Source organism: Ictalurus punctatus, chromosome 10, assembly GCF_001660625.3.
Source record: "Ictalurus punctatus breed USDA103 chromosome 10, Coco_2.0, whole genome shotgun sequence".
NCBI classification, from domain to species: domain Eukaryota; kingdom Metazoa; phylum Chordata; class Actinopteri; order Siluriformes; family Ictaluridae; genus Ictalurus; species Ictalurus punctatus.
The window spans coordinates 12,700,503-12,715,896 of record NC_030425.2 but is presented as its reverse complement, the minus strand read 5'-3'; the positions used below and the strand labels follow the sequence as shown (position 1 = coordinate 12,715,896).

At 38.7% G+C, this 15,394-nt stretch overlaps 1 protein-coding gene across 4 annotated transcripts in view; it reads right to left on the bottom strand.

Moving 5' to 3' along the window:
- celf5a (cugbp, Elav-like family member 5a) overlaps nucleotides 1–15,394 on the bottom strand; it is a 219,708-nt gene that overhangs the window by 28,021 nt on the left and 176,293 nt on the right. For all 4 annotated transcript variants that reach the window (XM_017478655.3, XM_053683197.1, XM_017478659.3 and 1 more), the window contains exon 6: nucleotides 824–970. In XM_017478655.3, coding sequence (XP_017334144.1) covers nucleotides 824–970 — 147 coding nt within the window. The remainder of the gene's footprint in view (nucleotides 1–823; nucleotides 971–15,394) is intronic.

The following is a 15,394-nucleotide window of genomic DNA, read 5'->3' as shown; positions in this document are numbered from 1 at the left end:
AGGATAGGATTTACGGGGCAGGATTAAGAGGAGATGTATGTTTAGAATTTGGTGGTTCAGGGGGTGATTTAGGAAAAAAGATATAGGAGGATGAGCAAGAGAAAGAGGAGATGGAGGAGCTGAGTAGTAGAAGAAGAAACAAGAAGAGGATGTAGAGGAATACAAGCAATATGGAGGTGCAGGGACAAAGATCAGGAGGAGAACTAGGGGAGATGATGGGGAAGAGATTGAAGAGACTAAAACTGGATAAAAATTAAGTGGAAAGAAAAGAGATGATTAAAGAGCAGGAAGAGATTTAAGAGAATGGAGGAGATGGAGGAACAAAAGATATGATATGGTGAATCAGGGACAGATACAGGAAGATCATTAAAGGACAGAAGACCTGGAGGAGATTCAGGTACAGTATAAGTAACAGGAGGAGAAGGTGGAGGCCCAGAAGGAGATTCAGCTGCAGAAGAAGGAGAAGAAAGGGAAGAAGGAGAAGCAGGTGGAGATTGAGGAGCAGAAGACAAAACAGGGAAAGATGGAGTAGTAGAAGAAGACACAGGAAGAGAACATAGAGAAACAGGAGCAATATGGAGGTGCGGGGACAAAGAACAGAAAGAGAACTATAGAAGATGGCAGAGCAAAAAGGGAATGAAGAAGGACTTGGAGGAAACTGAGTTGCAGGAGAAATTGGTGATTGAGGAGCAGAAGGTGATTATGGAGCAGGAGCGTTCGGAGAAGGTTAAGTATTGGGTGATTGATGAGGAGGCGCAAGAGACACAGCAGAGTGAGTAGGAAGAGGGTGATGGATCTGTTCAGTAGGAATACAGGAACTCACCGCATGTGCATAGCTGCTGTACGTGCTAAAGGGCAGCGCGATGGCTGGGTTAAAGATTCCGAATTGGCCCACCATCTGCTGCATGCGCCGGATGGTGCGTTCCTTGTCTGTGTCAGCAAACTTGACCACCAGACTGGATGAGGCACCCTGAAAGGGGACACAAATGGAAAAGATTGCTGATTGCATTCTGTGTTCAGTGTCTATTCAGTAGAGAGGTTCCTACTGCCAACTGGTTTGTGTAGTAAACTTCCTAAGAGGGATGTAGCTACATATGAATACATTATTTGAATGGACAGATAATGTGTTCTGAACAGATACAAATACAAATAGAGTACATATTTAATTTTAGGCCAAGCCCAGATTGGACTTAAAGCTAAATACAGGTGCAGATATGAATATTTGGAGCACTAAACAGATAAAGATACAGATACTGGCATTTGGTTGTAGTACATGTATGAAGCTGAAGATAAATTATTACATATAAGCAAAAAAGAATAAAAGATAAAATGTTATACAAGTCTTTTATTTGTTATTTTATATACAAGGAAATATCCTGCTTGCAAACCAATTCAACGACAATCTATTAACCCTGTAACCTTCCTGCATCAGGCTGATTGACACAGAGACCTTCTGATCGTTTTACATAACATTTTATGTCTTCATTCAATAAAGCTTAACACTGCTTTCCCAAAGTCAAACAGACTAGGAAACTGATTTAAGGCTGACATGATCACTGATGGGCATGATCCCATTCTGACCTTGGGGAGCTCTCGGGTAAGCCTGTCTCCTTCATTCAAAACCATGATACAAAAGAACACCAGATGTGTCTCACTCGTTCTAGTTATTCAGTTAGATCTGGTCAACTTACTCAAAATTTTGTAAATACATCCAGCCCTAGAGATGGGCAAGCTTTTGTTGGCATATTACATTTCATGTTCAAATTCACTAACAAGGTAGATGTCATCTTACTGGGAAAGATCCCAGCTTTAACTTCAAATAAATCTGCCACGTAAATAAATGTAAATGTAAAACCAAAAGTATTCAGGCTGTGGACTCTATTACTATTATTATACCACAGCACTGCTGATTTCTTGAATCTGATTGGTTCAGAAGGTGTTGACCCATTTTCTATAACTGCAACTCTGACAGTAGTTCCAGCTGTACTTCAATCACATTTTATCTTAACATGGTTGTTCTAATACCTTATCATTTATACACAACAAAAAATGACTTAGTAAGTAAAATATCTAGAATATACTTAAAATGTATCTAGTATTTCCTATTATAAGATTACAATAAACCTAATAAAAGATAATCTCACATATTTCTAGACATATGTTATTAATTTCAAACTTGAGATAATTCTATTTCCAGATAATTTAGCTAATTCTAATTCAGCACTTATTTCTAGAAAGAAGCTAAATTATCTCTTGACAGAATTGTCATGATTTCCCCTTGCGCAAAGTGCTGGAGTTCGCAGCGTGCTCTGAAACACGACGCGCGATTATACACTTCCGGGTTTTTCAGTGACATTGACTTTGTTTACTTTTGACACGTGTGTTTTGTTATGGTTTATGTCCTGTCTCCCCCCCTTTATTGCTGTTGGTTGTTTCCCTTATGTGTTATCATTGTATTCAGATGTTTTGTTTTTCACCCTTGATTTCGTTTAGTATTTAAACCCCTCATGTCTCTTTGTTCATTGTGAAGTATTGCGTGTATTCACCGTACCAAGCCAGTGGTCTGTGGTCTCGTGTCCAGTGTTGATCTCGCTTTTAGTTTTTCGTTTTTGGGTTTGCCATTCGCCTGACCTTTTGCTTGTTCTTATTACGCCTGTGTTTCATGATTTGGATTTGTCTACTGGTGGGCAGAGCGAAGCTTCGTGGAACACTGAAGCAGTTGAAGCAAATGTGCCGTATTGTATCGAGGCTTCGAAACAATCAACACCCGTCTCTACGGTGACACCTAGTGGTCACTTGCAGGTGTTGATCTGAAACAACCTTGACCACGAGTCAGACAAGCGTTGATGAATTATAACCTACATGGTGTTTATGTCAAACAAGGAAGTGTGTGAGGGAGCCGGTAGTGTTTGCTACACTGCTGCCTTGGGTTCGAATACTGGGTGAAGAGTGGCTAAATTAAATTAGGTTGGGTGTTTTGTTTCTTTTTTTTTTTTAATAAATAAATGTGAATTTTTAACATCTGTCTGACAACTACATGATTGGTTTTGTAACCTGTAGGCTCCTCATTGTGAATAACTAGCTATAGGTTATTTTGGTCATGAAAAATTAAGATTAATAAGTGCAAAACTGTTCAAATTCTCTCTCGCCTATGTAATAACTCACAACATCTGTCCATGTCTTCTATATTTTTATCAGGAAATTTGGTGGGATTTCACGTCAGATGATTAACAAGGCATCCTGATGCGAGCACTGACCATCGATCCGTACTAACACTATTGAATCATTTCAGTTTTATAAACCTACATAATAAAACTTACCAGAGAACACTTCAAATTATACATTAAACACTGGTTCGTTCGTTCACCTGGAGATCAACACCCCCTAGCGGCGAAACATGGAAATTTCAAAACAGTAATGACGTAACGAAGCCCCGTTTGCTGAAATCACGTGACTTGCCCCACTTGATACAAGCGCCGAACCACTGATTCGAAACAAATGTGTCACAAAGATTTAGAAGCTTCATGTAGCAGTGTTTTGAAAGCGCCATCACTAGCTGTGTCTGCCTATCTCGTCTATAATAAAGCTCTTATCTGCACTTTCATCTGTCTAAAGCCTCATTACGTGACAAGAATAAGAAAATTTCAAGCTTGAAATTAGTTGAAATGTCTACAAATAGGCTTAATAATCTTATATTTGTTTTACTGTCATCTTATAATAGGAAATACTACATACATTTGAATATATTAAATATATTTTCTCTTGGTAATATATTTTTTTTTCTTCATTTTTTTAAAGTAACAACTCTCACAGGAACTATCGGGGACACTCCACATAATCTAAGGATATTAATAATACATTTAAAAACCATGCTGGTATTTAACAAATATATGGTGATTATTTCTGTAAGGAGACATTTATTTAACATGTATGGAAGGAGTCTCCACTGTCAGCACATTTTCCGCCATTTGTTAGTCTTCAGGACAGAGGTATTTGTGCTTTCTTGTTTTTCTGTAACATGACTGTAACATTAACTTCAAGAGAAAAAAAGAAACCGATGCGGAAATAAATGTGTATAGGGAATAATTTGTAGGGATTAGATTCTGAATTTTAATCTATTGTAAAAAATTCGGATAAGCTGAATAAATACAACAATTTTGTAGTGTAAACTTTCAAACAACAAGGTCATAAACTGAATTCTTATGGTACACAACTTGACATGTGGGTGACACCATCGGAGTACATCTTTCCTTTGTGAAAGTGAATGTAATATATCTTTAAGATTGGCCTTTAAGAACCAATCTTCTATCTTTAAGGGTTCATTTACATTGTTCGTACTTTAAAGAACAAACCTGGATCCCATAAAACACCTTTTTTTGACAGTGTATTTTGTCATATTTTTTCAGGGAGTGTTTGATGAATGCAATGATGAATTTGTGCCTGTACCTGTTCAGAATGAAAAAGCTGAACTTTTGAAGCAATCTGACAGGGCTGGAAGATATCATCTGAGACTCTCACTGAGATTCCTCTGAGCCTGTTAGTAGCTAGTGGAAGCAGGGAAGCTGGACTTGCCTTAGACGACTCGCCTTTTATTGGCTGTGTGCACAAACCATGTGTACCTCAACATCCAAACCCAATCATTACTTATCACCATGGTTTAGGGCCAGTTATAGGGCACAATCCTCCTTCTCACACCCATTTTTGCTGGGGGATGGTTTCCTTTCCTTTATCCCAGAGGAAACTTGCAGTGGAGGCTGAGAACACATCAATCACATCTCATTTTCTGGTTCGATGCCTTTGTATTGTATACGAGGAGATTTGCAGGGTTCAACAGAAATAATGGAAAAAGAAATACAGTCCACTCTGTTTTTAGAGTTTGAACTGATAGACCTTTTTAAAAATCTGAAGAAGAAAGCATAGTTCGTGGCATTGCATATGGCAATTGTAGCAAAGGTAGAGATCCGTTCTGTCCATATATAAAAGACAAAAACCAGGTTTATCATTGCCTGAGTCGATAGTTATTTGCTTCAAGCTGCCATAGTTCCCTCCATCTCCAATCCTCCGCACCAGCGCAAGACTGCACGTCAGTACACGGACTTATCTTGTGTCACTCCAACTTTTTATCACCAAACCTGTTAAAATGATTGCTGCGTGTAACTCTGAGGGAGTCTGTCACAGCGTGAAACTGGAAATATCAAAAAGTGCCTCATGCTGTTCACATTCAACCAGTGAAGCATATTAAAAGCTGGCCAAGGCCTGACTGTTGGAGTAATGAGAAAAGGAGCAGGTCTATTTCTTTTTCTATTACTCTATATTCTATTAATAGACCTTTTTATCCTCTGTAGTTATATGCTAAGGTTCTTCAGCTGCTGAACTTAATCTGCAAGTATTAAATTGCCTGAAAGCTTTAACATGGTGGTGCGGTTTTAATAACAGAACAACATATCTGAAACGTGTTTTTCTTTGCCCATTTAACTGAAGTAAGAGCAATGTACCTGGCCAAAAACTGATCTCTGATCAGCAGTCTTTGGGCACATTCACATGTATATATATCATTTTTAAAAGCATAATTTTTCTGTGTTTTGGTGTTTCAGCCACATGGAAACCAAGCAAATTTCAACCAATGACTAGGAAAAACCAAAGAAAATGCCTATCAACAAGGCTGCTCAGAGTATCAACAGTAAACAAAGTGCCTTCAATTGAATCATAATGTATATACAAGTATTTGCTTTAGGTCAATTAACATACAGACGTTATTTCAAAAATGAGGTTTTAGACATTTCGGCTTCTTTACCGTTCAACACGCTGCATTAGTCTTGAGACGTTTGATGTAACAATTTATGACGTTAACACTTGGCTTATGTGAGCATTTTCAAATAGTTTTTTGCATTTTTGTGTGGATGGAGAAACATGAAAACAGAGGGGTAAAAACTATATTTTAAAAAATATCCATATACGTGTGGACAGGGCCTTATTCTATTAATTCTGATTTCATTGTTTAAGCACTGACTGTGCACAGCACCAGGAACTCAGTGAGCTTTCCTAACTCTGCAGATGTGAAGGATTGTTGCATTGCAATGTTTGTTAGCTTGTACTCCTGACAACAGGGTTGGCCTGAAGAAGTATATACCAGACTTTTCTTTCCGGTATGCATAGTGTCTCTCAGCAAACCTAACAATAATATATCGGGCCTGCTGGTGCGGAGACAGAGAAACAGAGAGAGAGAGAGAGAGAGAGAGAGAGAAGTGGGTGAACAATGAAGTAAAACTCTCATTAAATTTTAAGCCGCTGAGTGAATGGGAGAATTCCCACTAGCCGTGGGCCTGGAGAAATGGATTCAACTGTGAGAATAAAATGTGCAGGGAAAAATAGGAGGAAAGAGGTGCTTTGGAATCAAAAAGAGGAGTGTGGAGGAGTGTGTCTTCACAAGACGCCCTTGAACAAGGGCACCGTGGTCCTTTTCAAGCCCACAAGGTGTCTGCATGAATGAGGTGTAAAGGAGCTAACTAAGCTATATATCTGATATCATGCTAACTCCACAAATCTGTCTCCGTGCCTTTGCTTCGAGGCAATAAGGTCGGATTATCCTGCACTTGCTGCTCTTCTCCATAACGACACTCAGGCCCATAAAATCCACTCCAGACTGCAAGTTCATCTTTTCAGCGTAGTTGCAGTCTTTCGAAAAGGATACATACATTCACTGACATTTCTCTTTAAAGCAATATTGTTAAGAGTTCTGCAAACATTGAGAGATTTGGAAGTGGCTTAAAGTAGTGGTGCTCAGATTTTACGTATTATGTTATTTTTAATACAAATTCAGTTTGAAATGATCTTCCTGCATGACTATCGCAATTATTCTCCATTCCAAGTGCCATCCGAAAGCATTGTCGTTTTGGAACGCAGCCTTTGCCTCGTTTGTGCGAAGAAAGGCGTGTTATTTTATCATTTACAAGCGCCAATCTTTGTTACAACATTTCCAACAATAAATGTCTCATATAGCAATGTTTTTTAGAACACACCATGTATGTTAATGGTTTTTACTTATATAAACGTATTCTGTACTGTACATATATGCAGTGTTTGAGTGTAGTGTCAGAAAAGCGCTCTGAAAATGTACAATGCATTCAATTACATATCTGAAAATATAAATTCACTTTAATATTAGTAAAATATAATTTCTCAAACCACAGTGTACATTTTATAGGCAATATGCCCAAATTAATGAATTATATGTGTATACATCTCTGATTTTCTTAATAGGATTACATGTCAGTGTACGTGGGTTTGTGTCATATTCACAGAAATAGAACAGAATATGGAATATTTTCAATAGAGATCTTCTTAGAAAATATATGCTTCTTGTTTGTAAAAGTGTTTCAATTTATGGTGCCAGGGAAAAAATAGACCAAGGTAGGCAAAACACTATATATTTATTAACACAACTTATGTCTGAGGAAAAGGAACAAATAATAGAACATTATTAAAATTAGTAGCCAAACATATGCTGAATTATATGCTCTCTAGCTTCTGCTCCTGCAGGACGCATTCTGCCTTGATGTGGGTGGAAAAGATCATCGTCATCAGAAACAGCATCTTCTTCATCATCAGCAGCACCAGCATGATCCCCCTCTTCCTCCTCAGGAAGCTGCACATTTTCCCTGACTGCAATGTTATGGAGAATTGCAGCAAAGGTGTAACTGCTGTCACAGCCTTGCTGACTGAAGACGCCCTGCCAGGCCATCAACAACCACCTCCATAAATCTTCCCACAGCAGTGCAGCTTAGAACTGCACTGCTGGACTTAAGGTGAAATTTTGTCTAGTGGACCTCTGAAGGTGTGTCTTCATAGCCTGTAGCAATTCAACGACCTTGGTCCTGGGAAGCCAGAATTTTCTTATCATGTCATCATCAGAGAGTCATAGCGAGTCAAGTCGGGGAAAAGTGGTCCTGATGTAGGCATTTATATACACTGCCTGACTTCTGTGTCGCCTTCTGTGCTGAAGATGTAGGATTCTTTGTAAAGCTGCCATTGTTTATCATTTGGAACACACACATATATACTGTTTTTATTAGAGTCATTAGAACACCTGCTCCTGATGCACCTGAGGGATGGATAGAAACACTTTGGTGGCTAATAATAATTTGAAATGAACTGAACGTGAGTGATTCATCAATGATTTGTGGCAGTAATAAGGCACAGCTTAATTTGAATATCAATTTATTATATTAATGTGTATTGGTTTTAAAATAGGCTCTTGACATGTGTTTTTTAATAGTTTTTATGCTGTGGCTTAAGACAAAGAAGATCTTTCTTAAGAATTATTTGAGTCCTAAAATAAAATATATGTTTTGTGTCATGTTTGGCTTATATTGTCACGGCTATTATGTTGTATATTAACTAAATCTTCACATAGCCAACTTCAGTTACTTAAAGGCTGTAATGTATGTGATGGTGGCTCACCACTGCAAAGTCATTAAAAGTTTGTATTCTATTCCATACATATGCTTCATAATCAGACTCATTATTAATCACATTATTCAGGTATTTTATAAAGGATGACATTGCATGGTAGACATCCTTCAGCTTCACTCAACAACTGCTTACATTTTGACCTGACATTACTATAAGTTGCTGTTATGTGCTCATTTCCACATTAACTACTGTATGTATGTCCAGTATATTAGAAAAGCACTTACTCTAAATACGTATTACAAAACAGTTTATTTGGTCAACAAATGGATATTTTATTTTGTATTTCAATTCAACTGGTGAAGGCGTTTAACTTCTCTGTCAGTGAACAGCAAACTGAATGCCATACACCATACACCAGCACACAACTTCACCAGAGCCCCATAAGCCAGAGTCAGTCTGTTTCCACCTCCCACGACAAGGACGAGGGGTTCGATTTCAAATGTTGAAATGTTGTTTTGTTTTTTTTTAATGTGTTTAAAAAAACTGATTCTTTGTTTTCATTGGAATTGTGTTGCTTCTATATTCAATAAGGTAATAAAAATACATTTACAAAAAATCGTGAACTTTAATCATCATACCCTTTGGGATCAGAAAAGAGACAGATGCTCATAGTATATGCCAATTGTAGTATATTTACATTTATGCATTTGACTTTAGCCAAAGTGACTTCTCTGGGAACTAAACCCATGACATTTGCTATTGCTTTGCTCTACCAGTTGAGCTACAGGGACACCTATAGTGTGTTGCATAGTATGACGATTACATAGACACACACACACACACACACACACACTCTCTTATATACCTTTTATTCTGTCAAAAATCTTTTATAGCTTTTGAAGAGTGTGCATGCGTGCTCGAGTGCAATGGCAAATTATTGCCATACAATAGAAATCCCAATAAACTAATCACACCAGCAGATATGGAACATCTGAAAATAGTGCGATTCCGTGGGGAAAAAATCAGAGCCTCTTCCATGTTCGTTATTTATACAGCGTCGCAGGGAAATGACGTGAACTGTGGAGAAAGCTTTTTACTGAACAATACAAGGTAAAGGCTACGCCACTCACAGAGTACATCTAAACATGTGTGTATTTTGCGTATTCAGCATCTGTCTTGCAATGAACGGCTCTCCAGTGTCAATGCGGCGAGTTTGATATTCGATGTAAGCGGAAGTTATTACTCCACCCCCTGCGTAACAACATTATGACAGCTCTACGTTGTTTGACCAACGAGGGTCAAATGATGGATCTGCAACACAGCTACCATGGTGCTGTGTCCAATGATGCAACGATAGATCGTACTACGGTGGTTAAGCAGCGAGCTACGTCTTTTGTACGAGAAACGCACCCCAGGCAAATGCTGCCTTTGTGATCAGTCGGTACATTCATGACTGAAAAATCCCAAGTCTCCATGCTGGTGTCGTTGTATTTAGTTCTGCTTGAGTGGTGAAGCAGGTTAGGAGTCTCAGACAGAGCGATGTCAATCAAGCATTCTCATTAGAATAGGTGCGGCAGTCTGGGAAAATCCCAGTTTAAGAAACGCAGTGGTAAAACAGTCAGTCTGCTTAAAGATGACTAAAAGCTTGTTAGCTAAGAGTGTTTTTTCTTATGCAATGAATGTGACACTTCCATTATGTTACTGGACATAAGCCTTATCAGTTCAAACTGTAATCAGATACTGTACCATAGTTTTACAATGTTTAAGTGTCCCAATAAAATTAATTCAGTAATAAATTCAGAAGTAATGGTTGGAATGTTTTCCATATGTAGATTTGGTTATCAACTGTAGGCAGGCAGTAAGTATATGCCAAATTCACTGATTACATTCTGCATCCTTTATATTACATTTGCTTTAATTTCCCCTAAATCATCACATCTCAGCAGTATGCACGGAAAAGCTTCCTTAACAAAAACCCCATATTATATTTTCATGTTGGACCAGTTGTTCTCTCAAAATCGGTCTCCATATAGCTGCACAGTCACAAAGGAGTACTGCCTTACCCAGCGGCATTGTGCCTCAGGGTGTGAGCATGAATTCCTCTGTGCACAGCAGATCTTACTACCAGATAGCTTCTGCAGTTTAATTTTTCTCCCTATGTTTGTTGAGATAAGGCTGATCCCTAACGTATACACACGGCTGGAAATGAGAGGTCAAAGTTTGCACGACCCTAAACTTCTCCGAATGTAATTCTGTCCCAGGACGTGTGTCATACAAGGCCCTTCCTGAAGCTTGCCAATTTGCTCTACAGCATGAGGGTGTAAATTTTTAATTGTGCCACGTCCGAACTGTGAGATGAGGAGTGAAGGAGAGACGGAGGGGACGTGCGTGTCTGGAATGAAGATCCTGTTATGACCAGACATCTGATCTGACCTGTCATTACCCTAGCACGCATGCACACACACACACACACACTCACACACACATTATATATATATATATATATATATATATATATATATATATATATATATATATATATATATATATATATATATATATATATATATATATTTACACACAAGCCCGACACACCTGCACACACAAATACATAACATATTCAGCTCTAAGGTCTCACATACTCACGAATGCATTCACTTAGTTATATCTGGGCCTGATGCATTCAGTAAGAGCTTCCTGAGATGGGAAATCAGATTAGTGTGTATGGTCTGACCTATACGGATGTGACAATGTAGGAGAGAGAGAGAGAGAGAGAGAGCATACATGTGTGCATGAATGTAATGCATAGAGAGAGGAGCTGTAGTGTGCTTTGGCACAAGGATGTGATCCTAGTGAGGGAGGATGCTGCCTCTATGAGCTACAATGTTTGCATTCAAAATGCTTAAACCTCAAGGCCACTCAATCTCAAAGTATCGCAAATTATGAATACATTTTTTTTTTAAACGTTTCTATTCAGAATTCAATTCCAACTTACTTTGGACTAGAGCTATACCTATGGGTGATAGCTGGGCACTGGGGCTGAATGCCCTGCTATGGTTCATAATTAGTGACCTTAATATACAGTGGTACAGTAAATAGGGGAACAACAAATTGAATGTGTGTCTTATATGTCAAGTAACATAGGCAGAATTCTCTGTTGGTGTTGTTGGCTTTCCCAATACAATAATGCATATACAGTAATTTAACAAGAAGATCATACATGAGGTCAAACCATTCACATTGAACATTTTTTGTGCGTCAGCTTCATATGATGGATATTACATAGGTTTAACCTTTTCCAATGTTAAAAGATTTAATAGCCTCAGATTGGAAATATCAAAGCTGATGGGAGCGAATACATCAACACTGACACCAACCAAGAAAAGCTGTTAAATCTAGAAATTCAGGTTGTCCCTCTGTGGTCTCAGACAACCTTTCAGACTGCTAGTCTGGTACCTTTTATCTCTACACAATACAAAGAAATCTGCTTTCACAGCTAACAGTTTTAACAGCTAGCCACATTTACTCGCCATTAACTGTTATGAACAAAACTATTAATTGTTTACTTTGCTCTGAATCTGGAGGCAATCAGATTGCAGTCTTAAGGATTCTGAATCTTATGGACAGATAAGTGTACACATGGTTAAACTGTATGTAGAACCCTAAATCAGAACATCACATTATGTGCATACTAGCACGTGATAAGGGGCGGCTGTGGCTTAGGTGGTAGAGTGGGTTGTCCACTAATGGTAGAGTTGGCGGTTTGATTCCTGGCCCACATGACTCCACATGCCGAAGTGTCCTTGGGCAAGACACTGAACCCTGAACTGAACTGAACACTGAACCAAGTTGCTCTCGATGGCAAGTTAGCGCCTTGCATGGCAGCGCTACTACCATTGGGGTGTGAATGAGACACAGTGTAAAGCGCTTTGGAACCGTTAAGGTTAAAAAAGCACTATATAAGTGCAGACCATTTACCATACTCGTGGCGCTTATTGTTTGGGTATGAACTGTTGCTGTTGTCAGTTGTAGGTGTGCACTGTCCAGCAGTAATTTAGTTCTGAGGAGAAATGATAGTAGTTGTATATAGCCTGTAAAGCTAAACTGCTGATCACAAATTAAACACAGGAATCATTTTGAAAATTGGTTGTTTGTTTTTACATGTTCCATGATATGCTTCATACTACCTTCACTGGCAGATTAGCAAGATAACTGTACTAGCTACATACACTCACCAGAAACACCAACTTTATTCCAACCTTTTTTCTTTGTAATGTCTCGATACAGTAGATATTTAATGAGAAGTCATATATGACAGGATAAAAATAAACCATAGTTATTAGGCTTTCTTCCATTTTTGTGCATCAAGTCTTTGCAGGAAGGAACTAAAGTTCCTGAGAAACTGAAGAAACATCAGACGCCTTGCCAGACACTTAGTCTGAGGATTTGTCGATTTACTACATAATACCTAATTTGCATAGATCTGAGAAAATCTCAATCGGGCTGTTGCTTTGATACTTGCTGCTGTCACTGAATGTACATAGGAATTAATTGCATCACCCGTAGCTTTGTCCCTTTCTAATGTGAACACTATCAAAGAGGCTTCAACATAGAAACAAGAACTTTAACTATCCAAACAACTACATTTAACTACAGTATAGCCTTGGCCAATGGTGTTTGCTAGTGGACCGCTATAGCAAGCCTCCCGTGATATTTTATATATCAGGTTTAATTCTTTTTTTTGTACTGTGTTGGCCTTAAAATGCTTAAACCCCATTCCCCCATTCCATATGTTCAACATACTGGAAGCCAGGAGGCACTGGAGAACCTGGGGTGCATGACCTTTGACGTTCAGCTGGAAGTGAGCTGACATTTCTCCCATGATGCCTCATAAAGAAACGAACTGCTTGGACTAAACACCTCCCCTGAACCTGAGGAGCAGACCGGGTCAGCCACCTCACCTCCATACCTCTGTGTGCCTGATTTTATGACATATTTACTCGATGAGAATGCTATATGCATGTTCAATTCACTGGCTTTATGCCTCCTAGTTCCTCTGTCTCTTTCTCTCTCCAGCCTTCTTTTTCTGCTCCCCGTGCTTATACAGCAATGAATAATTCACTAGCCGATTTGGTGAAAGGTGAGGTAAACAAGTCTATTGCCTAATATCCCAGGAGGATGGAGAGAGGAGAGCTGTGAGGGGAGGGTGTGTGTGTGTGTGTGTGTGTGTGTGTGTGTGTGTGTGTGTGTTTGTGTGAAACAGAAATACAGAGAGATGATGGATAGCTATATCTATACATATATATAGCGATTCACCATTCAGTACCTGCAAACTGCACTTACTTTGACCTCTGTCACACCAAAAGCTAAGGCTTCTCCTCTCTTTGATTCTCTCTCTCTCTCTCTCTCTCTCTCCTCTACCGCTCTGTCTCTCTAGTTAATCCTTTTCAAATTCAAGTAAGCTTTAGCAGCATGTTCAACTCGTTTGTCTTTTGTTCTCTCTGTCTATTAAAACATGCACCCTAATATGGCACACATTGACAGCTTCAGCTTTCACTGCCAGCAGGAGTTTTATTTAAGCAAACACACAGTTGCAAACGTGCGCGAGACTCCAGTGCTATTTTAGAGTCCTGAATAATGAGCGTAAAGCTGAATAGTTTTGATTGAGTCTGCTCATGTTGAACAGAAGGCTTTTTGCAGCTCAGTGTCCACTCCTCCAGATGTTTTGACTATGCACATACTCTGTGAAATATATAAGCACTGGTTGCAGTAAAAGTAGAAGATGTAACGTTTTGTCGAGTTTTTTTATCCTGAGGCAAGGAGGGCAAATGTTTGTTATTTTTCAAATTTGGCCTTGGCCCGATATGTACCAGAGATCTTCTGAGGTGAATAATGATAATGCTGCAGTATAATGATGTATAATGATGGATGGCTGGTTAAAAGATGAATGGGTGAGTGGGTGGAAGGAGGGATAGATAGATACAGTGGTGCTTGAAAGTTTGTGAATTTCTATATATCTGTATAAATATGACCGAAAAAATGATCAGATTTTCAGACAAGTCCTAAAAGTAGACAAAGAGATCCCAATTAAATAAATGAGACAAAAATAACTGAACTTTGCCATTTATTTATTGAATGAAATGATCCACTTTTAGATATCTGTGAGTGGCAAAAGTATGTGAACTTCGGCATGGACGAATTTTAACAGCTTCAAATGTGGGATGTTAGTGGGTTTCCACAAATGAACTGCTTGATTCAGATCCTTTCACAGCATTTCTCCTGGATTAAGGTCAGGACTTAGCTATTCCAAAACATTAACTTTATTCTTCTTTAAATATTCTTTGGTAGATTGACTTGTGTGCTTAGGCCCAAACCATGATACTACCACCACCATGTTTCACAGATGAGATAAGGGTCTTATGCTGGAATGAAGTGTTTTTCTTTCTCCAAACATAACGATTCTCATTTAAACCAAAAAGTTCTATTTTGATCTCATTTGTCCACAAAACATTTTTCCAGTAGCCTTCTGGCTTGTCCACGTGATCTTTAGGAAACTGCATATGGGCAGCAATGCTCTTTTTGGAAAGCAGTGGCTTTCTCCTTGCAACCCTGCCATGCACAGTATTGTTCTTCAGTGTTCTCTTGATGGTGAACATTAATATTAGTCAATGTGAAAGACATTCCTTTGTGATTTCGTGGACTGTTATATGTCTTGCTCGTGGAGTGATCTTTGATGGTCACTCCTAGGGAGGTTAACAATGGTCTTGAATTTCCTCCATTTGTACACAATGTGTGACTGTGGATTGGTGGAGTCCAAACACTTTAGAGATGGTTTTGTAGCCTTTTCCAGACTGAGTATCAACAACTCTTTTTCTGACTTCCTCAAAAATCTCCATTGTTCATGCCATTATACACTTCCACAAACATGTGTTGTGAAGATCAGACTCAGATAAATTCCTGTTCTTTAGATAAAACAGATGCT